Source organism: Rhinatrema bivittatum, chromosome 8 (genome assembly GCF_901001135.1).
Source record: "Rhinatrema bivittatum chromosome 8, aRhiBiv1.1, whole genome shotgun sequence".
Classification (NCBI taxonomy): domain Eukaryota; kingdom Metazoa; phylum Chordata; class Amphibia; order Gymnophiona; family Rhinatrematidae; genus Rhinatrema; species Rhinatrema bivittatum.
In genome coordinates this window covers 30,345,535-30,371,211 of record NC_042622.1, presented here as the reverse complement: position 1 = coordinate 30,371,211, position 25,677 = coordinate 30,345,535, and the positions used below count along the sequence as shown (strand labels likewise).

Sequence of the window (25,677 nt, the reverse complement as noted above, 5' to 3'; positions counted from 1 at the left end):
TATTGGGGTTATATTATCTAGCCTCCATTCTTCAGCTACAATGGACAATTTTATTGATAGGTTACAGATTTTTACTAGTAGATCTGAAATTTCATTTTTTAGTTCCTTCAGAACCTTGGCATGTATACCATCTGCTCCAGGTGATTTACTACTCTTCAGTTTGTCAATCTGGTCAATTACATCTTCCAGGTTCACTGATTTGTGTCAGATCATATGAATCATCACCCTTGAAAATTGTCTCCAAAACTGGCATTTCTCCAACAGCTTCATTAGTAAACATGGAAGCAAAGAATTAATTTAATATTTCTGTGATGGCCTTATCTTCCCTAAGAGCTACTTTAACTCCTCAATCATTCAATAGTCACTCTGTCGCAGGTTTCCTGCTTCAGATATATTTTAAAAATAGTTTTTTCTCTAACCATTTCAAATTCTCTCAGCTTGTCCTATCAAATGTTTTACACTTAACTTGACAATGCTTATGCCTTTTCCTATTTTCTTCAGATAGATCCTTCTTGCATTTTTTTTAAGGCCTTTTTTTGTGTTAAACTAAGGGTAAGTGGGTGGAAGGGAGGGAAAGATAGATACTAGAATTATATATATATATATATATATATATATATATATATATATATATATATATATATATATATATATATACACACACACACATACATACATATACACACACACACACACACACACATCCCACTATTTCACTTCTCCCCAAACTTTAAGTCCTAAGATTTCCCAAAGCAATATTTACCGATCATCTTCAGCCACCAGCAAGATCTTCTCTTCTCCATGCTCCCACTGGATTGAGAGGTTTGAGTTTTGCTTCCGGTCCTTTTCTGCTGCAAGGGGTGAGGGGCCTCTGGAAGCTGGGGCTGTGGAGTTCAAAGCCTACATTGCTCACTGTGATCTCTGGAGTCCTCTCCCAGAGGCTGCTGGGTAGAATATGCAGATGAGCCTTCTGGTCCTCTTCTGCTGCAAGGGCACAGGCCTCTGGAATTCAAAGCCTACATTGCTCGCTGTGATCTCTGGAGTCCTCTCCCAGGGGCTGCTGGGAATGGTATGCAGTTGAGCCTTCTGAAAACCTTTTTACACACTGAATCCTGGCCATTGTTGGTTTTAATGAGTTTCTGATGAAGTACAAATACTACTTTCTTACATGCAGTTAGACAAGCACTGCCCTAGAATTTCCAGATCATGTACTAATTACAGACGTTTTTGTTAATCTGGCACCTTGCAGAGCAGTAACATCTTCTGCTACTGATGAAACCCACTGGCCAAATAAAACAAGATCCCTGTTAACACCCAGGATTTCTCCAATAATACTTTTAAAAGCTGAACTTGGTAGTCAGGGCCACAAATAGATAACAAAACACACAGTTTTCCCAACTGCCATTGGCCACTGGCTTTCTACCACCCCGTTTTAACAAATGTTTCAATAGAATTGTTTGACACCTTGGGACACTCCTGAAAAATAAGTGGTAGCCCAGATTCCTGGCAGATGCACCACTGGAATCTTTCCAAAAAAATTAACCCACCAACCATGAGATGCACAAGGCCAAAATGGACCCGGTGACTACTGTGGACACCTGGTAAGGCCGTCACTCCGAGAACCACATCATTCATGAGCATGAGTCGCCTTCACTAATTACACTTCACTTAAAGACTGCCTGGGTCAAGTTTCCTCCTCTGCTTTTCTGTCAGCCGGCAATTCTGACGACCAAATGTGATCAAGCTATCTGCAGCTTTTCCCCTTACATTAGTGACTCTGTAGTGATTATTTAAAAAAAACAAAAAAACACAAAACCAAAAAAAAACCACCCACAAGTGGACATTACTCATCCAAAACTTAATGAAGGGCTTCCCAGAAACCACATCTGCCATGGACAGGTGTGAATAGTCTGCCTGGTTGAATCAGTTCAGTTCTAAGGCATAAGTTGCATCACGAAAATGATTCTGCAATGCGACAAATTCCAGTGTAAAGCATCAGAATCTAGTATTAGGAGCAGGGGTCAGCTACATTGATAAAATTTCAATTCAGAAGCTAAAAAACAAAAAAAAAATCATGTCACCATGTTCACCAGTTAAGTCACTCTTTAAACATTAAAATAAACAAAAAAAATTTGAGCTTTTAAAACTTAAGAGAATCAAACTATATATCTGGGCTTTCAACAGTGGCGGCATTGAGAGCAAATCCGTAAAATGTTTTTCAAGCGAAAGTGTCTCAAGACTGCAGTTGGACAGCCCTTCATCTGTTTTGCAGGGAGCCAGACGCTGCCCAATAATAATAAAAACTAATACTAGCCACAAATTGATTCTTGAAGAGCTGCTAGCCTGGGTCCCAGCTGTCTGTCAGCAACTTCATTAAGCAAGGGGTGGGGGTAAGAGATATTGGGCCAGATTTATCAAGGAGTCTTCCTAAGTACATAGAAAGAATATCAAAAGATGTTGCAGTACTAGAGTCTTCAAGATCCCTTCTTTAAAATGTGATTACTACAGTTTTACAGTCATTTTTGCACCAGCTCCCCATTCACTTACTGTCAACCCTGAAATTTACCCTTCGCTTCTCTAAAGCGCAGCTAGTCCCCCTCTTCAAGGGCTCACTCTTCTACCCTCCGCTGTATTCCTCATGCCACAAAGCCATCACAACCTATTTAGATTCCATACAGAATGGGATCAATCTTTGATAAATGAGACTTGTCTTTTGCTCATGAAAGTCAAGAGGATACTGTGTATCTATGGCACTTCATACTACGGTTTTAAAAAAAAAAATGGAAATGTATTCAAAACACAAAACAGAGCATAGAATAAGATCACATAGCTCTATTTTTATAGGGTAGTGGTGGTAAATACCTTGTCCATTACAGTGGTCCTCTCTCCATGACCACCACAACAATTTTGGTTGGATACTGCAGTGGGCTGCCATTGCCTTCTGCAGCCCAGAGTAACCCACAGAGTCCCCCCACATCGATACTAGTTAGACCTGACCTTGCTTAGTTGCCAACATCTGATAAGTTCAGGCCCTCCCAGAACATAGTGGGGGGTGTTCTGAAAGGGCTGTTTCTATTTCTGTACCAGTGATCAAGCTCTTGAAGAAAAAAAATATATAGCTTTTTGTACCTGAAATGCTGTTATCCCTAATGTTAGTTTATAAGAGACAAACTAGGAATACAAGAACTGTGCTACTTATCACCTGACATGCAGCCAAGAACTGTCTTATACAGGATACCAGACGGAAGTACAGAAAAGTTTGTCTTCTAATCAAACTGGACCACTAGTAATGCGAGTAACTTAACTAGAGCTGTTGAAGACCATCACGTAACCTATAACATGATCCAGAAATCCAGCAACAAAAGCTATTTAATTTATAAAACACATTAAGTACATTAATCTGTTAATGTCCTGCAATTCAAAGATGAGCAGTAAAAAAAATCTTTACAGTCAGGATAAGATTAAGTCAATCCTATGCTGCAATTTGTTTCCACTCTTCAGGTTTCCTTATTACTCTAAGCTGCACATCTTCCTGAGGTGTAATCAAGGCGAAAATTGCAAGTAAAATGTTAAATTTGCTTGATCAATTTTTGTGGTTATGGAAGGATATTGCTTATCCAGCTTCCAAGACTATAGTCACTTGGCTCCGTGTTATTCAATGGATACAAATGTGAACTCGTGAATGTCAGCTGCAAATACGATAACGGAGACTCCGATACACAACTCTTAGATAACTCTTCCGGTGCGTTGGCACGATAATGTCAAAAAGGCATTCGGGACAACGCGTTGAGGCTCACACTTACAAAAACAATTCAAAGAAAGACTGACATTCAAGACAACCTCTGGCATTTAAAATTCACAAAAATATACATAGGAAGAGACCGTGAAGACAGCATGACAAGTTAATGCACCATCAGCAGGTAGTACCTTTGGTTGATCTTGTGTTAAGACTCCCTTACAAAATCCATGTGGCCATCTGACAGCTTCCAGGTAGGAGTCTTATACGACTGTCACAGGAGGCATGGTCTAGACGAAAATCCTTTGTCTCAGTTGTATTTCATTCTCCACTCACAATACTGATAAGCATTTGCAGAACCCCATAGTTCAAAAGATAATCTCTCAAACCAATGTACTGTAACTACAAACTTATTAATCTTCCTTGAAATGTTACTTCCTGCACCATCTTGTTAAAAAAAAAATCAAGGTTCGTTCTCTCATTTTAAAATCGGTATGTTTGTTTTAATCACTGATATACCATCAGCTGCTCTTCCTTCCTACACTGCTCCAGATTCAATGTGCTGAATTCAAGGTCACACGACTGAATGCCAGATTTCCTCATCTGACCAATAATAGAAGAATCAAAATGATAGTGGACCAGGAGAACTTCCAAAACCTTTATACATTAAAACTGGCTCAGAAATTAAAGACAAATCAGAGTGAAAAAGGTGATCCTAATGTTTGTTTTGACAAACTGAATGGCCTAGCACTTTTTTGCTAGATTCCTGCTTTAAGACGTGTGTCTTCAGGAATAAGCTTCTAGGCTGAATAACCTAAAGCATGGAGAGGTCATTCATAAGACTTGCTTGATGTCCATTGAGCAGGAGTGGGGGTGACTGAAAGAGAAGAAGGGTTGAGTGGAGCTCCTCAGCATGACGGCAATCAAACCCCCCAGCACTTACTGCAGGCATTTCAGTATCCAGAAATAAGCAACACCAGAGCCCCTGCAATCACTGATTCCAGCCTCATCTTAAATCAGCAAAACCTTCAACCTAGAGACATTTTAAGGGCAAGGCATTTTTCCCAACTAGCAGTCACCAATACAAAAACACAGAGAAACCATCACCAAATAAGAATAAGACCATAAAGTATAAACAGAAAGGTGAAGACAAAACTGAACTGGAAACTGCTACAAGCCAGACCCATATATGCAGTGTAACAATGCAAAAACAGAAACATCACCATTCCTCATAAAACAAAAATCAAGAAATATCATAATAGTAAACCATAATAAAAATATTTCAAAACAGATGACAAAGACAACATCTAATAATTAAGAATAAGGATTTAAAAAAATGTTTAAAATTTCCCAAAAATCAATTCAATATTTCAAAACAGCAAAATATCAAATAACATCCAATAATTAAAACTAATAAGAATAAAGAAATTCCCTGTTCTCCATACCTGGGAACTTTTGATTTCTAGTCAGCCTGAGATTATAGTGGATTAGTGGGATGAGATGGGAATACAAACTTCCTCCTTTTTCTCACATGCACTTCTACCTTCTCTTCTTCCCCTCTTCCCTCTCATATATCACTCACTTCCTTACCTCCCTTACCTCAGTCACTCAACCACCTCTTTTCACTCTCAGTCACACACTTCCACTCACTCTTTCCTTCCCACCCCATCCCCTTCTCTTCTGTCAATCACCCCTTCGTCACTCAGTCTTTCCCATTACGCCTCTCCCTTCCAGTCACTCACTGCCTCCACTCACCCTTCTCTTCCCTGTTTCTCATTCCAACTCGACCTCTTCCATTCCCTCAGTCACTCACCCTCTCCCCTTTACTCCCTTCCCTCTCAGACACTCACCACCCCTTTCACCAAGCCACCAGTGTACATCAATCTGGGACCGCCATGTGAGGCCTGTATTCCACTTGCAGAGATGGGAACCAGACACCAGACCATCATTACATAGCGCTGTCCCCTCGGGGCCTCTTCTTGCTGGCAGAAAGTGGGAACCCTGCAAGCGCGTCACTAAAATGTCATGTGGTGGGAGCACATCATCTCCAGGGCAGTGCACAGACCTGACTGCATTAAACGACAACATCGCACTTTTCACCGTGTCAAGGGCAATCATTTGGCACTCAGGCAGGTCTCAGCATGAGCAGGCCACGTATAATGCAGGGTTTTTAAGAGCTTAGAGGGCCGGAAGAAAGGCACGGATGTGCTGAATTTGGCCCGTGGGCTATAGTTTGCTCACACCTGCCACAGAGAATCAAAGGCAAGGCTGAGAACAGAACCCAGAAATCTAGACTTCCCACTCTGCTTTTTCAATGTAAGCAATGATCTTTAGGACAACCCAGATACTCTCTAACCCAGACATCACTTTAAAACAAAACAAAGCGAAGCAATGGAAAAGTGAGAGCAGAAGATGCTGAATAATTTAGTGCTGGTCCCATGCTCGGGGAAGCACACAGAATTCATGTGACCCAGAGGACCAGTACGGGTCGTGCTTATAACAAATTATCAGATGGACTTTTCAAGCATGGCCACAAACAAAAAGAGGGGAAGGGGAATTATATTTGGTGCTCTGAACCACTAGAAACTGCCCTAATCATCCTCACCACATGTCAAACTGTTTCCAACAAATGAAATAAAATGCAATCACAGCAAATTCTCCACATTCTGTCACTTGCAATCAGCGCCATTCAAATCACATCTCAGACTGAATAATAAAGATTAGCCGCCTTTTTTCAATGTGAAGTAGCTTCATTGTCACATTTCGTGATATTGTTAAATACATAGTCATCCGCTTCAGAAAGAAGCGTGGTAAACTCACAATACAAAATAAAAAGCCTCAAAGCACTTAATGCTGTAAGCAGTTTACTTGCAGAATACAGAAAAACAAAAAAACAACAAAAAAAAACAAACCCAGACAACAGTTCTGCAACCAAGTCTTAGGAAACACCAAATGTTGACCCAGCTAGTGAAAAGATCTGGAAAGATACCAGGACAAGAGTTCCCTCAAAGTGCACAGCAGTGTAAGGAGCTGCCCCACAGCATGTCAGCAGGAGCTCCGCACAGGTCACAGCTCCTCCAAGGGGCTTTGATAAAATAGAAATACACACAAAACAGTCCCAATCAGATTTAGCCTGTAATGAACGGAAACAAAATCAGTAGTTCGACAGAAAACCCCAAGTCAGGATCAGCTTCCTTCAGCCACATTTCTGAAAGCTACCTCTGATCCAGGGGGAAGAGCAACCAATCCCTGGGAGACAACTTTCTGACGTCTCCCAGGGTCTTGACCTTAAGTCTCTCTCAGGCACTGATCTTTTCTCCAACATGTTCACATTCAGGCTACAGCTTAACCACTCAACATAAAAGACATCATCCCCTCCTCTGGAAAGAACTGGACCTGAAATCTCAGGTCTACTGATATGAATTACAGAAATATGGTAGAGAAGACCTAAAACAAATAAAAAGCACACAGCAAGTACTATTATAGAAAATCTGTATTCAAAATGAGATTAGATTTACTTATAAATATTTCTGTTTGCAACCAACAGTTGACAAATAGCTCACACCATGAACCTCATAAATTAACTGTTCCCAGCCAGGTTTGAGAAAGTATAAAATTATCTACACAGTACATCTAAACAAATCTTTTTTAATGAGTGACATATGGTAACATAACCCAGGCTCCAATCCACTTTTATAAACTATTAAAGTACTCCCTGAAAAAGATGTAGAAGAGGTTCCTCTACACTTTGGCCTGGTTGATCATGTCTCTTTATACTTCAATGAAGGAAGAGAGACTTAGAAACAAAAATGCATCGTCCCTGGGCAAACAAACCACTGTAAATTCTTAAACTGTATGAGGATTTCCCTTTGTCTGCAATGTACATGATCAGCCTGCTACTCTATCATGGAGGTTTATTAGTAGAATGTCAGGTCACCTCTTCTCAGAAAAAAACATTGGGAATTGTGTCCAAACTAGTACTCCCATTCGATTCAGGCTGGTCTGATATGCCTCACAGTATGAACGATCCCTTGTTCCACTCCCCAGGCCAGCTAGGGATACCGCAAAGGCAAATGTTCATAGCCTCAGCTGGAGAGGAAAGCATGGCCATCAACCAAGGCCACACCTGGGGGCCAGATTTAGAGCCCCCAAGATGCAGGGCTGCAGAAAGAATCCCAGTGCATGGCTCCTGACCTCAGGATCATTGCTGTAATGACCAGACTAGGAACAGTGAAAAAGTGGGTCTATTAAAATAGGGAGAAAATCCAGAATGGCTGAAAGGAGGAGAGAAGAATTACCAGGCCAAAACAGTCCCATCCCCAAACTACCCAAGTTTACAAGCCCCTATTTTCAAAAGTATTTTTCCACATATGTAGAAAATTTAAGAACTAACTAAAACTAGGATGTAGCATTGCTTAGTCATTTATAGTTCACTCAAAGTAAACCTCATGTTAAGTAGACTACAGTCTTAAAATAATAACACAATCATCCAGATTTTTTATTTTATTTTTTTTTTTTAAAGATTGACTTTAGCAATTAAAATTCAAAATAGTGTAACAGTGCAGTGGTTCTCACCCTTTTTTCTATCAGGACACACCTGATAGATGGTCCTCACATGTGAGCCACACTGAAAACATGACAGTCACAGGGCTAACCCTACCCCTGACCCTCAGAAATGGTAAAAAGCAGAATTAAAACATTCCCCGTACAAAAAAATATATTCTGGTATTATCTCAATAACAGCAACACAAACTCCTTCTACCAGATGCAATAGCCCTACTTATAAAGACAGCAGTTCACCACCAACGCATGTCCAATTGAGAAAAAATATCTAATTTTATTTGTTGTGTTATGTGCCTACATGCTAGTTAAATATCTCACCTTGGTCATACACACAAGATCGAGCTTCACCAAATACAGAAAGACCACAAATTACAAATATGGCAACAAACTGGAATGAAGACCCAAAAGAAGCCACCCCGCATGCAGAGCAAACCTGGAGATATGGAAGCTAAGATATAGCATCTAACAAAGTCCCAGGATATGCAATAATGCACACAAACTAATACCTGCATTATGGCAAGCACTCAAATGGAACAACCCTACCAATGAAAAAGGCAACACTACAAATATTAAACCAGGCCCTAAATACCAATACACCTCCCATTAGGAAAACAGAAAAAGCCAAGCTGTTTTAGATTCCCACACAGAAATAATTGTAAAACTATATGAAAAAATGTTTCAAAACATCTGATGAACAGAACATCTAACAATTAAAAACTCTTAATTATTAAAAAATCTTCAAACACCAACAAAATATTTCAAAACAGCAGACACATATACTACCCAATAATTAAAATGGCAGTCAATCAAGAAAAATGAACTTAAGCCACCTTTACTTACCCTCTCCAGCAGTTCTCCTACTCCTTTCCCTTGCAGGTCACAACAGAAGTAGCAGTAGCTGCTGAAGCTATCCTCACGGTCCTCTTCCTTAGGAGCCACAATCAGTCTTGTCACACACAAGTCATCTACCTGATCAGTCTCTCTCAATCACAAAATGCTCTTGCTCTCTTACTTACATACAGGCTTTCAATCACATACATGCCCCCTCTCTCTCTCATAGCCACAGCCAGCCAAAAACATGCTTCATCTCTCTCTCGCACACACAGAATCAAACAAGCACCCTCCCTGTATCACATACACACACAGAAGCACCCTTCTGATCTCAAATACACACACACAGGCCCCCAGCTGAACAGCTCGTCTTCAGCCCACCAGCCTGGTCTCCGGCAGCGGCGGCTAGCAGCCCCAGCAGCCTGGTCTCCGGCGGTCTTCATTTATTCGGTCCCTGCCGGTTGCGAGTAGCATGCAACACACCTGCCGGTGTGTGGCAACACACTGATGTGTTAATCTGCCATTTAGAAGCTTAGCTCTCTAGTCTAGCAAGATTTTTTTTTTTTTAATTTAAATAAAAACAGGTATAATGTAAACCAAGGTAAAACACAATAAGGAAACATCCTTAACTTAACAAAAACAGAATACATTTTAGTCCTCATCTAGGGGACAGTACTGAGATGTTTCCACAGTGGAGGATAATTAGCTATTAAGGTCTTTCTGAAGTTCTTCACAATCTGTTTGTGTTTAAGTACTTTGAATATTTTTGTGTTATCCCCAAACTGATCTCTTCACTCATTGTTCCTTTTTCCAGATCATTAATTTTGAACACAGGTCCCAGCACAGATCACTGAGGGACACCACTATTTACCTCTCACCATCAGGAGAGATGGCCATTTAGTAGAGATGTGAATCGGAACTGAAATCCGAACCGATTCTGGTTCCGATTCACATCTCTACCATTTAGTCCTACTTTGTCTCCTATCCTACAGCTTTTTAACTTGGGGGGGGGGGGGGGAGGAGGAGGAGGAGGAGTCTTTCATGAGGGACTTTTATCAACCACTCTCTGAAAACCCAACCAGCATGATTGGGTCACTATAAAAAACGAAACATTTTTAAATTATTAAAAATATATCACTATATTTCTATTTGGATCTTTTATACTCTTCACCAAGGACCTAAAGCAATTACAACAAAAAAGTATCAGCAAAAACATAATAATCCATAGTAAGCTAAATGAAACAAAATACATCCTCAACACTGAATAATTACATTACAAAAACAGACAATGACCCTAAAACAAGAATTATCCAACCGCCATTAAAAATAGCCACCCTTACCAAACACTCGCTCACAGAGGAGCTGGACTACTCACTCAATTTCTTCTAGCCCAAAGAAAAATACCAAGAATAAATAAAAGCAAAATCCTGAAGGGGTGACCACCAATGGACTATCCCTTCAGAGGCATCCCGCTGTGCTAACCTGCCATCAATCTTAAGACCGGTTCAGATGGCATCACTTGGAGGGACGAGGCTTAAACCTGAGTTCCCACAACTTCAGCTAGCGACAGAAACAGCATTGTAGAGGAAAAAATATAAACAGACGAGAAGGGCACCCGATAGCATAATCGGGCGCCCGGAGTAATATGGGCACCAGGCACGATTCGTGCTGGCTCCCGAGGGGGAGGGGTGAGCTGCTGAGCCCTGAAGGTGATGTCAGTGTTCGGTAGGGAAGTCTATTGGCTGACTAAATGATGAGGTTTGATTTCAAGCCTCAGGGGAAAAACACGGGAGCCTATTGGTTCCCCTGTGGTGGTTGCCCGGATGGGAGGAGCCTGGTTGGGGGGGGGGGGGGGGGAGATGTATGAGGGGGGAGTAATGGTCAGAAACACTCATCTGCTGTTGCTCCCCGAAGCCGCTACCCTCCCTCCCACCCTCAAGTATATTGTTGTATTTGGGGTACACGTTTATGTTAAAGAGGGTGTGTTGCCCGAGCCAATAAGGTGGCAGAGTGGTCTGGTATGGTACGGCCACCTGACAGGTGTCAGGTCCGAAAGGCAAGCAGGACAACTGGGTGCAGTTGTCCTGCGGGAGGCTCCTTGCTGGCCGGTGGCGGGAGCTGGTTTAACGACCCCTTGCTGGGGGCATGGCGAGGGCCGAAAGGGAAGCATACGAATTATGCTATTGGTACAAGACTGGCAGGCCTGGATAGGTGTGCCTTGCTGGGGCGTGGCTGGTGCATTATGGGGCCTATGTATATAAGGGTTAATTGAGCTCGGGCACCTGGAGTTATTGTTAATAAAGCTGCGGCCTGTTTGGGGTCAAACTGGAGTCTGTGTTTTATTGTTGATGTAAGAGGTCGGGTGAATGGAAGAAGAGTGAGTCCTGGCTACCCATATTAAGCTCTCCCCCAAAGGATCCTCAGACATAGACTAAGGTCCTGCTCAAAGCCACTCATGTAGCTCAAACCGCTTACATGCAAGCATTATTACAGTTCGAGGAAGTCATTTCATGCAGCAGCTACAAACTTTTTTTTTTAATATATATGTATTTGCCTACAGAAAAAGGCCTTCAATTTGTGCAAGGTAGGGCAATCAGTACAACACAGCCTGGAATGTGAAAAGCAGGGTCATTTAGGAGTGGAAGGAGTTCTTTCATATGATCAGGCCTGTACCAGGAAGACAAAAGTGAAAGTTTATTTATGAAATTCAAGCTGTAGGTAATCACATGTGCCAGACACCAAGATGAGAAAGCTCTTATGTGGGGAAAACAGAGACTTTCAAAAAGAAGAATACACATTACTCCCTGCCACCCCACTCCTCTCGCCCCAAAACACTGAACATGACAAAGCTATCATATACAATATCCCAGCCATCTGGGCACCCAGTAATCATTCAGAACTTTAATTCTATCACCAGGATTTTCTCTAGGGCCTAGAAATGCTCAGATTTTGCCTTACTTTTAAAAGTTCATTTTAACTTTAGGGAAATTACAAAAAGAATTACAATATAAGCATGAAAATCAAACTTCAGAATTTGAAATATTACACCAGTTAAATCTGAACCCAATTCATCTTGGTTCCATACAGAGACCTTCACTAGTTAGGTAGAGAGACTCATTAGGAGAATGAAGATCCAGGAAAAAAAGAACATGCAAACAGGTATTCATCTGAACAATGAAAGAGAGCTTTGACATTGTCAACCTGCTCCCTACGTGTGCCTTTTTTTTTTGTTGTTGGATTTCTGTTCCGCATTTCACCACCCCACTAAAACAGCTGGGATGAAGGGAATGATCAGCCTTGAAAATTCCTCTAGAAAGGACATATCTTCACCATCTAGAAGGTAGAATTTTTACTGCTTTTAAGTGATAATGTATTTTATTTACTATAATCAGAAGAGAGGTTTGCCATAAAACATTCAACAGTATGAACATCTGAAGAGGTGGCCTGTGTGATCTTGGAAAGCATGGGTGCAGCAGCAGCTTCTCCATCCTCATGTTAGCATGCAAGCCAGCAAAACACATGGGGGTAACCTTCACGGGGAGGCAGTTATTACCCTCAACAGAAGGCAAGGGGGTAAACTGCATGAAGCAGCTCCCATCATAAACACCTTGCTAGGCATACTGGATGGACCATTTGGTCTTTAACTGCGGTCTTTACTATGTTACTCTGTAGCTTTTCAAAACGAAAAAAAAAAAAAAAAACCCCCAACAACTTACCCCTCCCTAGACATAGTGAAAACATTTGCTCAATATTGGGGGTGATGAAGCACCCACAGAGCTGGCACCTAAGCATGTCAGTGGATTTTCAGTCTGCTTTTCCACAATGCGCAAGGCAGCTTACAGCATTATTGGTATTCAGATATAATAAAAGATGCAGAGAATTCACATATATGTGAAACTAAAATTATACATGTGTGATGGTACATACAGGTTATAATTTTTAATAAATAAAAATGTAACTGCTGCACAGCCACCCTGAAACACTAAATACACTGCTTCCAGATAAGATAACCGACCAGTTTAGGAAACCTATCCACAATCTCCCAATGCCAAAGCTTATGTCATTTTTAGTGTATTTATTCTGCCTGATAGCATTTACAATCAAATACTTCCTGTTACTAGAATTGCTAGGGAAAGAGAAGATAACCAAAAAGTATGCAAATGAGAGTTGTATAAATACTGTATGCGCCTGTCCGGTGCCCCTCAGCTTCCCTTCACCAGTACAATATAAAAGCAGATTACTTCCTGCTCCTATGAGCACACGTGTTCTATTTTTTCCTCCACCACATGCACAGCTCATCTTGTAAGAAACCACAAATAGTAACAGAAATAAGTAACTGGAATGCTTAGACTTTTACCTACAGACAAACTTTGCACTAGAACATTATTACATTGTAATATCATTTAACACACCATATAAAATGTTAACGTGCTGATCTCACAAAATGAGGGGCTCAGCCCTCTGTCTGGAAATGTCTGTATTCAGCAAATAGCACTAATAAATCGACAGAGGCTGGCACCACATAGTGCAGGTTTATCAGTACTGAACTATTTGATCACCAGTTATTAAAGTAAACTAATATTCAGAATAATGTGCTTGGGGAGTTTTACAAGGGAGTGATGCTTCAGTACTACCGTCCTGTAACCTAAACCTAAAGACAGATATATATGACTAACGGCATCAATAAGCGTACTGTATCCAGGCCCTAGACAATGCGCACATGCACTTGTTTCTTAGGGAGATATAAAGCCCTCAGGGATCGCACTGGACTTTGTAGCACATTTTAATCTTTGTAATAATAGCCTTTTACCTATATGAAAGAATGAATGGCCTGAAATTTCGAGCCTGCCAGCAGAAGGAACGAAGGATCTCCAGCATCCACCCAGCCCATCCCTGCCTTCTTTCTATAACCTGCAGGGGCGACTAACGGAGGCTGGGATCGCCGCTGCCCCCCGCCCCCCGCCAAGACGAAGCTTTCTCCCCACCCTCCCAGCTGCAGGAAACGGCTCAGAGTGTTTCCCCCGCCGGGAAGAGGGAGAGCAGAGCCCCCCCCCCCCGGCCCAGGAGACACATCTACGGCGGCCAGGACCTCGATCCTGCTCAATCTGGGAGTGGGGGAGGCAAGGGACACGGAGACCCCGATCCACGCCCCTCAATCTCAAAGGGGAGGGAGACACGGAACATCCCCCGCCCCCTCTCCCCTCAATCGAGGATGGGGGGAAAGGGAGGAGGGGAGGGGGGGAAACACACGGACCTCCCTCCCTCCCCCTCGGATCCCTCGCTCCTCAATGGAGAGAGAGAGAAAGGGTGGGCGAGCGGGGGGGAAGAGACGCCGTTAATTTAAAAAGGGCCGCCCGGGGCAGCAGATCCTGCCCCTGCAATCCAAGCGCCTTGTCACCGTCCCTCGCGAAGAGCCCCAACCGGCAAAAGGAGAAGCGTTGAAAGGAAAGCCCCGCAACTGGGCAGGTCTCTTACCTACGCCGGGCGCCACATAGATGAAATAGAGGAAGGACGAGGAGAGGGAGAAGAGGAACATGAGGGCCAGCACCGAGCGGTTCGGGAGCCGCAGAATTCGCCTCATCCTGCAGGTCTTCATGCTTTGCTTTTTTTTAAAAATATACAACAAATGATAAAAACAAAATTGATTTAAAAATATTCCTGAAAAGGGGAGGGGAGAGGGCAGAACCTAGAGAGCTACTGCTGAAGCCAGCCGGAGGGAGGGAAGGCAAGAGAGAAAGCCCTCACAACCTGCGCACCGAGCCGGGGGGGTGGGGGAAGAACCCAATACTGACGAAAACGGAGCTTCCCCCTCCCACGGCACCGGCGTGATGAGCGACCGCAGCGCCGTGACGAGACCGAGCTGGCCCGAGCCTCATGAATGGAAGCCACGGTGGAAGCTCCGCCCCCCCTCCTCCCGCACTGCCAGTCCCCGCCTCTAGCCGAGGGGGCGGGGCAGCGTCTCGGAATTCCCTTTACCCGGGAGGGGGCGGGGCCATGCTCCGAATCCCCGCCTCCAGGTGAGGGGTGGGGCAGCTAAGCCTCCGCCTCCCTCCCGCTGTCTTCCTGGACGTGGGAGGTGGGTTTTTCTTTGTCACGCAGAGGAGGGGGAAAGCCGAGCAGCGGCAGACGGCCCTTCTCCTTTCCCTTCCCCTCCGCTGTGGTGCTGCTTCTTCGGGGCCTGCCTCCTGTGGGGAGGCTGGGTGACAGGCATACCGATTGCACGTAAAAAAAAAAAAAAAAAGGTCTTCTGGCACGCATAGTTTGAGGATTTTGCAGAAAAATGCTACAAGTCGTTCAAAAACAAATGAAAGAGCACGAACAAAATGGTTTGCGAAATGTCGTCTAGCTTGGAATGTTCTCTTTCACTCTGCCAGAAAGTTCATATCTTCAGATATGGTAGGCAGAGGCGTTGCTAGGTATTGAAAAGAGTGAGAAATAGGATCCATGGGTTCTCCCTTGCCCCCATCACTTTGAAAATCAAACTGAAGCATCAAAAATTACCCTTCCCCCCCCCCGAAAAATCCTGTAAAAACAGGTGATTAAACATCGTAATATATGCTTGTTAACGTTTTATTTTAAACTAATGGTAACAATGCAGGAAAAGAAAAAGAAAGACATTGCAAAACAAAGCAAGCAAGTAATAAAAGTATTTAAACTTAAAATATGTTTTGACAGTCCAAATAGAAAAAAAGACGTGGTATGGGAGGGAGAGAAGGGGAGATATTTCCTTCACGGTTTGAATTTGTTGGGTAAGTCAAACTATGCGTTTTCTACATGTTAATGCTTGTTGTAATTGCTGACTTATTTGGTGAAACTTCATAAAATAGATTTAAATGTATTTTATTTATTGATTTTCATATACCGACCTTCATGTACACATGTCACATCGGTTTACAATTGCTAACAAATCTACAGTTAATTTTTTTTTTTAATTAAAAAAAAACATGGTTTCTATGTACCATATTTCTCAAAATTACAACAGTATAATGTGCATACTTGTTTTCGGTTTCCCCCCTTATCCCTATCACATCTTCCTTAAAAGAACTGTACAGTTTTCACATTGATCCCAGCAAGTAACAGTCAAATAACTAATGTCATATGCTCGCTCATAATTATTCAAAAGTATTATGGCAAAAGATAGTTGTTTCAGTTCTTTAAAAATATTTCAAAGCCAGAGTGCCCAAGTACTTTTGCTGCTTGGAATTCCGTAAGCAAGAAATCATGCATTTGGCATTTCCAATTTATCAAGTACAGGGTGTCTTTGCATAACCAGAATTTTAATATCATTTTCTTGACCTTGGAAAAAGACTTGCTTAATAATACATTTTATGCTTAGAAGTTAAAGTGGTGGGCTGGGAAACTAGGGTTCTCCTCTCACTTTCCCTTCTGACACCCTTAGTGAGCTTGGGCCATCCCCCATTGCCACCATACCTGAGGACTGGAGAGTGGCCAATGTAACGCCAGTTCTTAAAGAAGGCTCCAGTGGTGATCCAGGAAATTATAGACTGGCGAGCCTGAAGTTAATTGCTATTCTTTAAGAACAGGCAAAATGTTAGATGCTATTCTTAAGAATAGAATTACTGTCCATATAGAGAAACTTGGCTTAATGGGGAGCAGTCAACATGGTTTTTGCAAAGGGAAGTATTGCCTTACAAATCTATTAGATTTTTTTTTTAAGGTGTAAGTAAACTTGGATAAAAGTGGTGTATTTGGATTTTCAGAAGGCATTTGACAAAGTCCCCCATGAGAGACTCCTCAGGAAATTAAGACATCAGAGGGTAGGACGCAATGTCCTATTGTGGACTGGAAATTGGTTAAAAAAAAAAAAAAGGAAACAGAGGTTAGGAGTAAATAAGAACATAAGAACATAAGAAAATGCCATACTGGGTCAGACCAAGGGTCCATCAAGCCCAGCATCCTGTTTCCAACAGTGGCCAATCCAGGCCATAAGAACCTGGCAAGTACCCAAAAACTAAGTCTATTCCATGTAACCATTGCTAATGGCAGTGGCTATTCTCTAAGTGAACTTAATAGCAGGTAATGGACTTCTCCTCCAAGAACTTATCCAATCCTTTTTTAAACACAGCTATACTAACTGCACGAACCACATTCTCTGGCAACAAATTCCAGAGTTTAATTGTGCGTTGAGTAAAAAAGAACTTTCTCCGATTAGTTTTAAATGTGCCCCATGCTAACTTCATGGAGTGTCCCCTAGTCTTTCTACTATCCGAAAGAGTAAATAACCGATTCACATCTACCCGTTCTAGACCTCTCATGATTTTAAACACCTCTATCATATCCCCCCTCAGTCGTCTCTTCTCCAAGCTGAAAAGTCCTAACCTCTTTAGTCTTTCCTCATAGGGGAGTTGTTCCATTCCCCTTATCATTTTGGTAGCCCTTCTCTGTACCTTCTCCATCGCAATTATATCTTTTTTGAGATGCGGCGACCAGAATTGTACACAGTATTCAAGGTGCGGTCTCACCATGGAGCGATACAGAGGCATTATGACATTTTCCGTTTTATTCATCATTCCTTTTCTAATAATTCCCAACATTCTGTTTGCTTTTTTGACTGCCGCAGCACACTGAACCGACGATTTCAATGTGTTATCCACTATGACACCTAGATCTCTTTCTTGGGTTGTAGCACCTAATATGGAACCCAACATCATGTAATTATAGCATGGGTTATTTTTCCCTATATGCATCACCTTGCACTTATCCACATTAAATTTCATCTGCCATTTGGATGCCCAATTTTCCAGTCTCACAAGGTCTTCCTGCAATTTATCACAATCTGCTTGTGATTTAACTACTCTGAACAATTTTGTGTCATCTGCAAATTTGATTATCTCACTCGTCGTATTTCTTTCCAGATCATTTATAAATATATTGAACAGTAAGGGTCCCAATACAGATCCCTGAGGCACTCCACTGTCCACTGAGAAAATTGCCCATTTAATCCTACTCTCTGTTTCCTGTCTTTTAGCCAGTTTGCAATCCACGAAAGGACATCGCCACCTAACCCATGACTTTTTACTTTTCCTAGAAGCCTCTCATGAGGAACTTTGTCAAACGCCTTCTGAAAATCCAAGTATACTATATCTACCGGTTCACCTTTATCCACATGTTTATTAACTCCTTCAAAAAAGTGAAGCAGATTTGTGAGGCAAGACTTGCCCTGGGTAAAGCCATGCTGACTTTGTTCCATTAATCCATGTCTTTCTATATGTTCTGTGATTTTGATGTTTAGAACACTTTCCACTATTTTTCCTGGCACTGGACAGTTTCCAAGTGGAGAAAGGTCATTCCAGGGATATGAATTGAAACTTGTCCTGTATAAGTGATCTGGAAAAGGAAACAAGTGAAGTGATCAAATCTGCAGATGACACAAATGTATTCAGGGTTGTTAAAATAGCAGCGGATTGTGAGGATCTGCAGAAGGACTGTGAAAGATTAAGAGACTGGGCATCTGAATGGCAGATGAAATTTGATGTGGAAAAATGCAAAGTGATGTACATAGGGAAAAATAATCCCAACTACATGTACATGATGCTCGGTTCTGTGTTAGGAGTCATCACCCAGTAGTCCTTGTGAACAAAACATTGAAATCCTCAGCTCAGTGTCCTATGGAAGCAAAAAAAGCAAATAGAATTTTAGGAATGATCCAAAAAGGAATGCAGAATAAAACAGAAAATATATTGCCTCTGTGTCAATCCATGGTGCCACCGCACCTTGAGTATTGTGTGCAGTTCTGCTTGCCCCACCTAAAAAAAAGACATAGCAGAACTAGAAAAGGTGCAGAGGAAGACGACAAAAATGATAACGGGGATGGAATGGCTCCAGTAAAAAGAGAGACTACACAGGTTCAGGCACTTTAGATTGGAAAAGAGATGGCAGAGAGAAGTTTCTAATATCATGAGTGAGGTGGGATGGTCATTTACCCTTCCAGAGAATACTAAAACATGAAACTAACAACCAGCAGATTTAAAACACATTGTAGAAAGTACTTTTTTACTCAACGCACAAGCAAGCTCTGGAATCTGTTGCCAGAGGTCATGGTCAAGGCAATTGGCATAGCTGGGTTTAAAAGAGGTTTGGATAAGTTCCTGGAGGAAAAAAAGTCCATAACGTTATTAGCTAGGTAGACAAGAGAAAGCTATTGCTATCCCTGGGTGTGAGAAGAAATGGAGCTACTTTTTTGGATTGGCCGGGTACTTGTGTCCTGGACAGGATGCTGGGTTCAATGGAACTTGATCTGACCTAACAGCATTTTCTATGCTTAGACTGTAAACTCTTTTGGGGAAGGGTCTTATTGTACTTGAACTCTAAAACAAAACAAATGCTGTAAGCTGCCTTGGACATTATTTGGAAAGGCTGACCGCAAATCCCAACTATGAAGTGTGACTGCGCTGGCCAGGCAGGTTCTGTGAGACTACTGGGCCCCACATGGTCAAACTTCATCGTAAAGCCGGCAGAGGAGGAAGCAGACAGTTGCAGGTAAGAAGCATTACTGCAACATTTCTCCTGCTGGCGGGACAGTGATCGCGCCAGGGTAGGTGTCGTAGCGGCTCAACAGCTGCAGTCTCTGCCCTGGCTGGCACATCACTTGCCACCTGCTCTCTAGTGCTGGGCATGTTGACGCTGGCTCTTCTCTTGCACTGGACCACAACCAAGGAAGCCCTGCCCATAAAGCAGGGAACGTGAACACACACATAGCACGCAGGGACCCAGCCAAGCTGCTTCTTGTGCAAAGTTGAAGCCAGAAACTGAAGCCCGGCACGGAGGCTGTTATGGGAAGACTGTAAGTGATTGAAAGAAGTTGGGCACTTAAATAGATATATGATCATTTATAAATTGGTGCCCAGTTGGGAACAGGTAAAGTGGCAGTGTATACCTACCTTCGGGCAGTACACACTCACTGGCACAAACCCAGGTAGCCTATAGATGACCTTTATTATTGCTTAATAATTTACTGTAAAAGCGTAACGGTTCCCCACAACGGTTTCCTCCGGTCACCCCCTCCTCTGGATGCCTTTCCTGGTACTGCGGTCCACCTCTTCGTGGACCGGTCTCTCCTTTAGGCTTCATGAGCACTGGGGGCTGGGTGTGCCAAGGACTTGCTCCGAGACTGTTATGTCCTTTAGCTGATTGGTTGGAGCTAGGCATGTTCCCGTGGGGATTCATACATCCTGGGTCACATAACGTATGGCTGGTGCATCATGGGTCGAGCCTTCCCTGATTGGCATGCCCAACGTGGAATGCCTCGATGCTCCAGCTCTTGTTCTTGGTGGCAGTGGGGATAATGGCTGCTATTAAGAGTCTTTATCCACAAACCTCTCTCATGTTTTTGTAGTGCAGTTGGTTGCTGGCCCATTCCCAATTAAGTGTTATCAGGAATCGTCAGCTGGGCACAGAGAGGTTCATTTCAGTGTAAAATCCCCAAACCTGCAGTGGTAGCCTGAAACTTGTCATTTCAAAGTGCAGCTTATTCTGTTATTTGAGTTTAGTGTCTCTTATTCTTCAATTTGTGTCCTCATTTGGGAAGTTTTATTGCTGTAGGCCAGGAGACGTTCACCTTAGGAGGTTTCCCTAACTTTTCCTACCTTATGTGCTAAATCTAACCCAAAGCACCATTAGAACAAGGCAGGCTCACTGGAGCTTTAAGATGAAATATAAACAGATATGGTACAGGCTATGAAGACTACAGTGCAAATATGTGGGACACTGTTAAGCCCACGCAGAGTACGTGCCCATCGACACCCCTGGACCTGGAGACAACCTGGGTCTTTGTAGGCTGTGACACCTTTTAATGAACCAACATGAGAATTCTGCATGGAAGATGTTTGAGAGCTTTGGAAATAACAGACAGTCCCTTTCTTTACAGGTCACACCAAAAAAGGGATCTTATGCAATTTTATGTACCCCCATGCTTTGGATCATTCTCATGTTGGCCCGACAAAGGGTATCCCAGACTGCAATGAATCTATGCGTTTGCGCAGCGCTGGGCTTGTCGCAAGCGGTGGGAAAGAAGGGAGACCCCTTTGCGTGCCAAGCTGAGGGTGAGAGAGGGGGCCATGTTGCAAGCACATAAGCCGAAAGGGGGCACTAAAGGCAACCCTTTCCCCTGGGCCCTGTTTCATCCGCTGATTGCCCTACACAGCGCTGCTTCTGGCCCAGGCCCATCTTTTCTGGAGATGCAAAAATCCATAATGAAATGAACACCTTGGGCCAATAAATGATTACCTCAGAACCGCCGAGTGTATTTATTCATTTGTTTCTTATTTTGATATCAAAAGAAGTCAAAATGTTACTCTGTCCTTGCAAGCAGTTCCTTTCTGAGCCAAATGTACATTGTTATTTAAAGAAAGGGCAGTAAAGATACAGACATACATATACCTTGTAAGTTACAATGTAAAATGCAACCCTGATAAAGCAATGCATAGTGTACAGTATGACTATCTTCCCTTTCTTATAAAATGTTTTTCTTTTGTTTATTCCTAGCTAACAAATCTGTTTATTTTGATGTTCCCTTCTTTCAAAATATAAAACCAGTGATTTTCCACAAACTGCTTACAAAGAAGGCAGGGAAACAGTACGGTGCAATCCTGCACATGACTTTGTTTCATTGTTCGCCTCTCAAGCTCAGCATCAAAAGAAAAAAACAAAACAAAATAGCATAATGCAAAATAGTCCATTAAACTGCTTTGCCTGTTTGTTTCAGGACTGATCTTTACTTTCCAATTAGGCAGGGAAACAGTTGCTACCAAATTAGATTGACCTGAGATATCTTGAAAATTTAGCCAGTAACAGCTGTCATCCTGGCACAGGTATGATGTTCTCGGCCTGAGGGCTGAAGTTACAACATAAAAGACAACATTATAAAACAATAAATACAATAATAGAATCATAAAACAGAACATTTTGCCCTAATGTAGTTCTCTTATTTTTACTTTTTTTTTATTCAGGATAATAGATGTGCCCCTGTCTGCATTGATCACTGCGATGCCTGGATGGGGTCCTCAGGAAGGTGAGCCAGCAGCATCATGATTTAACTAATGTTCAAAGCTGTTCCTATCACTGCACCTTCAATTAATTCATGTCCCCTTTTTGTTCTCTGGATTAATTATTTACAGCACATGGCTGTCATCGTCTTGCGCATTACCATGAGCCCCTCTTCTACATGCGATCAAGTCCAAAAGAGGGCTGGATAGGTTCCTGAACGAAAAGTCCAGGTAGACTTGGGAAAGCCAGCGCTTATCCCGGGGAGTGAAACAGATCAACTATTTGGGATCTGCCAGGTACTCGTGACTCGGACTGGCCACTATCAGAGACAGGAAGCTGTGCTCGATGGACCTTGGTCTGCCCCAGCATGGTGTTACTGGCATTATAAACAAGGGCTGGAAATATTCCAGTATAATTAATTCTTAAATACAGTTTTAAACAGTAACTTTATACAGCTAGAAATGCTTTAACTGGGCTGGATTTCTCCACATGCTACCTATGCAGCATTCCCTGCTCTTTAAGCCCAAGGATTATCCTCAAGTACCAAATGATGCATTCAAGAAAATGTGTCAGAAAGATATAGAAATAGTCCCAGCTGATTGGGTGCTCTATATTTATTTCGATTTTTTTAGATTTTAATATTCCGCATTTAGGCACTTCAGAGTGTTCATCAAAGTGGATTACATCTAGGTACTATAGGAATTTCCCTATCCCCACAGGGCTTACAATCTAATTTTGTACCTGAGGCAATGGAGGATAAAGTGACTTGCCCAAGGTCTCTATCTAATTAAAAATAACTTCCGGAGGAAGTGACGTCACACATGGAGGAAGTGACGTCACACAATCGAATGGAAGCCTAAAGAAGGAGCTCTCGAACCCGATCTACACAAAGGCAAAATTCAGCGAGCAGGACCTCCAAATTTGAGACAAAAACAAGGGGAAAGCCTGTTTACAAACCCCAGGATGTCGGTGAGAAAGAAAATGGGGGATTTAAAGCACTTCTCTTTCGACCCGGCGAAGACGCGGCCTCCCGGAGCTGAGATGGTGGAGGGAGAAGCCCGCGAAAATGGCGGCGGGACGGAGCCGGGAGGGGTGAGTGCAGAACCTGGGCCCCCGACAATAGTTACAGACGCACTTCCTCTGACCCGAGGAGATTTTCAAACATGGTTCGGTGTATTGAAGGAAGAGATGGGCAGCATGAAGGCGGAAATAAAAGCCATAATTGGGGAGCTGCGCCATGACCATGAGGTGCTAGAAGATTGCGTGGGCGCGGCAGAACAACAGATAGGAGAAGAAGAAGAGCAACAGGAATCCCTGCAACAAGAAGTGGAAATCTTGCAAAAGTCCAACAGAGAACTGAGGAGCTGAGTGGACAATTTGGAAAATCGCTCAGGGAGGGGCAACTTAAGGTTCCGGGGGATCCCAGAGGAGCCAGTGTACTCAGACTGCTCCGTGGTGGTAAAAGATATATGTGAGCTCCTTTTATATGATAATAATCCACCGGAAGGCAGATCGGAGATCATACTGGATAGAGCGCATAGAGCCCTGGCGAAACCCCAGGGCAACCAGCCGTGGGATATAGTGGTGTGTTTTCACTCCTTTCAAATCAAAGAAAACGTTTTGGCACAATCTAGGAAAAAGAAGGACATTATCTGGCAGGGGTACACCATCGAGGTATTCCAGGACCTCTCTACATATACTATCCGGAAGCGTAGAGAGTTTAAGGATATAGTGGCAGCTCTACGCAAAGGAGAAGTACGCTACAAATGGCTTTTTCCTTTTGGACTCTCATTCACTGTTAACGGAGTCCGGTTTCGGGTACAACAAGTGGAAGAGGCCAGGAAAATTCTAGCGGAAGCAGGGCTTGCTGTCCCTGCATGGAGATGACACAGCGCAGAGTATCTAAAGTGAAAAGATTAAGGGAAAGCTTGGCTAAATAGCCAGGTTTTAAGTTTTTTTTTAAATGTTTGCAGACATTTCCTACCTTATGTGCTAAATCTAACCCAAAGCACCATTAGAACAAGGCAGGCTCACTGGAGCTTTAAGATGAAATATAAACAGATCTCTCTTGCCGAACAGGACAAGAGAGATCAGTCGCAGAGATGGCAGAGAGTAAAATCTGGAGGCAAACGGCTTCGCAGGAATTCGGAGGGGGTTACTTCGGACTCCGACCCAAACAGATGAAGGAAAGTTTCTACCAGAACTTTGAAAATTTGCTTCAAGATTAAAGTTGTCTCCTATTGACAGTTGGAGGTTCTAGGACATTTGGAATTACACTCTTCCTAAAGGCCTGGTTATATGTTTATAACAATGTTAAGAGTGTTGATATATTTTTCTTGCTACAAGTTTTATGCTAGTTCAATGTTTTAGCAACAGTAAGATCGGGTTTGGGTTCCTGGGGAATCCATCGAGGAGTCATTCCTTCTCATATAAGAAAGGGAGAGGGGGGGGGGGGAGGGAGGGGTGGGAAGGGTGATAGGTGGGGAAGGGTAACTAGAGGATGGCTTAAGGCTAAAGAGGGAGGAGATGGGGGGGAGAGAAAAGCAGGATAGCTGCTTTATATTGTCTGATGGATGTATAGCACTCAGCATACTAGAGGTTAACACTGTATGGCGGGCTCTATTAAACTATTATCCTGGAACGTGAAGGGCTTGCAAACATATACCAAGCATAAGCGTCTGCTACAGGATGCTATCAATGCCAAGGCAGATATTTTATTCTGTCAAGAGACGCACCTGAGGAAACATCATGAGAAAATGATGATTTCTCATCATTTCCCAACTCAGTATTATGCTGCTGCTACGGTGAAGGGCAAATATCATGGAGTGGGTATCCTTTTTTTTCAAGAAAATAACAGTGGATGTGCAGACTGTGATTAGGGATACGGAGGGTCGCTATCTTCTGTTGAAATTGAAAATAGCTCACCAAATCTATACAATAGTAAATGTATATGTCCCAAATATGGGTCAAGGTACTTTTCTAGACAAGATGGCTACAATATTGAGGCAATGGGCGGAGGGCCTTGTGATAGTGGGAGGTGATTTCAACCTGCCTTGTTACCCATATTTAGACACTAGCACAGGCAAATCTGCCAATACTAAGACACACAGAAAAAGTCTCAGAAAATTAATGCAGGAGTGGGAATTGGTAGATATCTGGAGACATATTCATACATCTGAGAGGGACTATACTTTCTTCTCAGCGGCACATGGTTCTTATACCAGGATAGACATGTTTCTCCTGGATAAAAGTTTGGTTAACTTTGTAAAAGATGCCAGTATTGATGTGATTACCTGGTCTGACCATGCAGCTATTCATCTTACCTTGCAGGGTGTGGGGGATCAAGGAGGGGAAAGATTCTGGAAACTTAATGAGAGTCTATTGGAGGATGGCCAGTATGAGCTCCAACTCCGTCAGGAAATGGAACAATATGTGGTGGAAAATGATACTGGGGAAACATCTCCTATGGTGGTATGGGATTGCCTTAAGGCAGTGGCCAGAGGAAAGCTCATTGCGCGATCCACCCATGTTAAGAGGGAACG

The 25,677-nt window shown here is 42.7% G+C and overlaps 1 protein-coding gene and 1 long non-coding RNA gene across 2 annotated transcripts in view; one reads left to right on the top strand and one right to left on the bottom strand.

The window, feature by feature from the left end:
• B4GALT5 (beta-1,4-galactosyltransferase 5) overlaps positions 1–15,064 on the bottom strand; it is a 140,213-nt gene extending 125,149 nt beyond the window's left edge. The window contains exon 1 of the mRNA XM_029612748.1: positions 14,606–15,064. Within this exon, the coding sequence (XP_029468608.1) occupies positions 14,606–14,726 (121 nt within the window). The 5' untranslated portion in view covers positions 14,727–15,064. The remainder of the gene's footprint in view (positions 1–14,605) is intronic.
• LOC115097176 lies at positions 14,470–24,509 on the top strand. Its single transcript, XR_003858230.1, has 3 exons — positions 14,470–14,718; positions 22,099–22,160; positions 22,267–24,509. It is a non-coding gene; the product is annotated as an uncharacterized LOC115097176 (long non-coding RNA).
• The last annotated feature ends 1,168 nt before the right edge of the window (positions 24,510–25,677 follow it).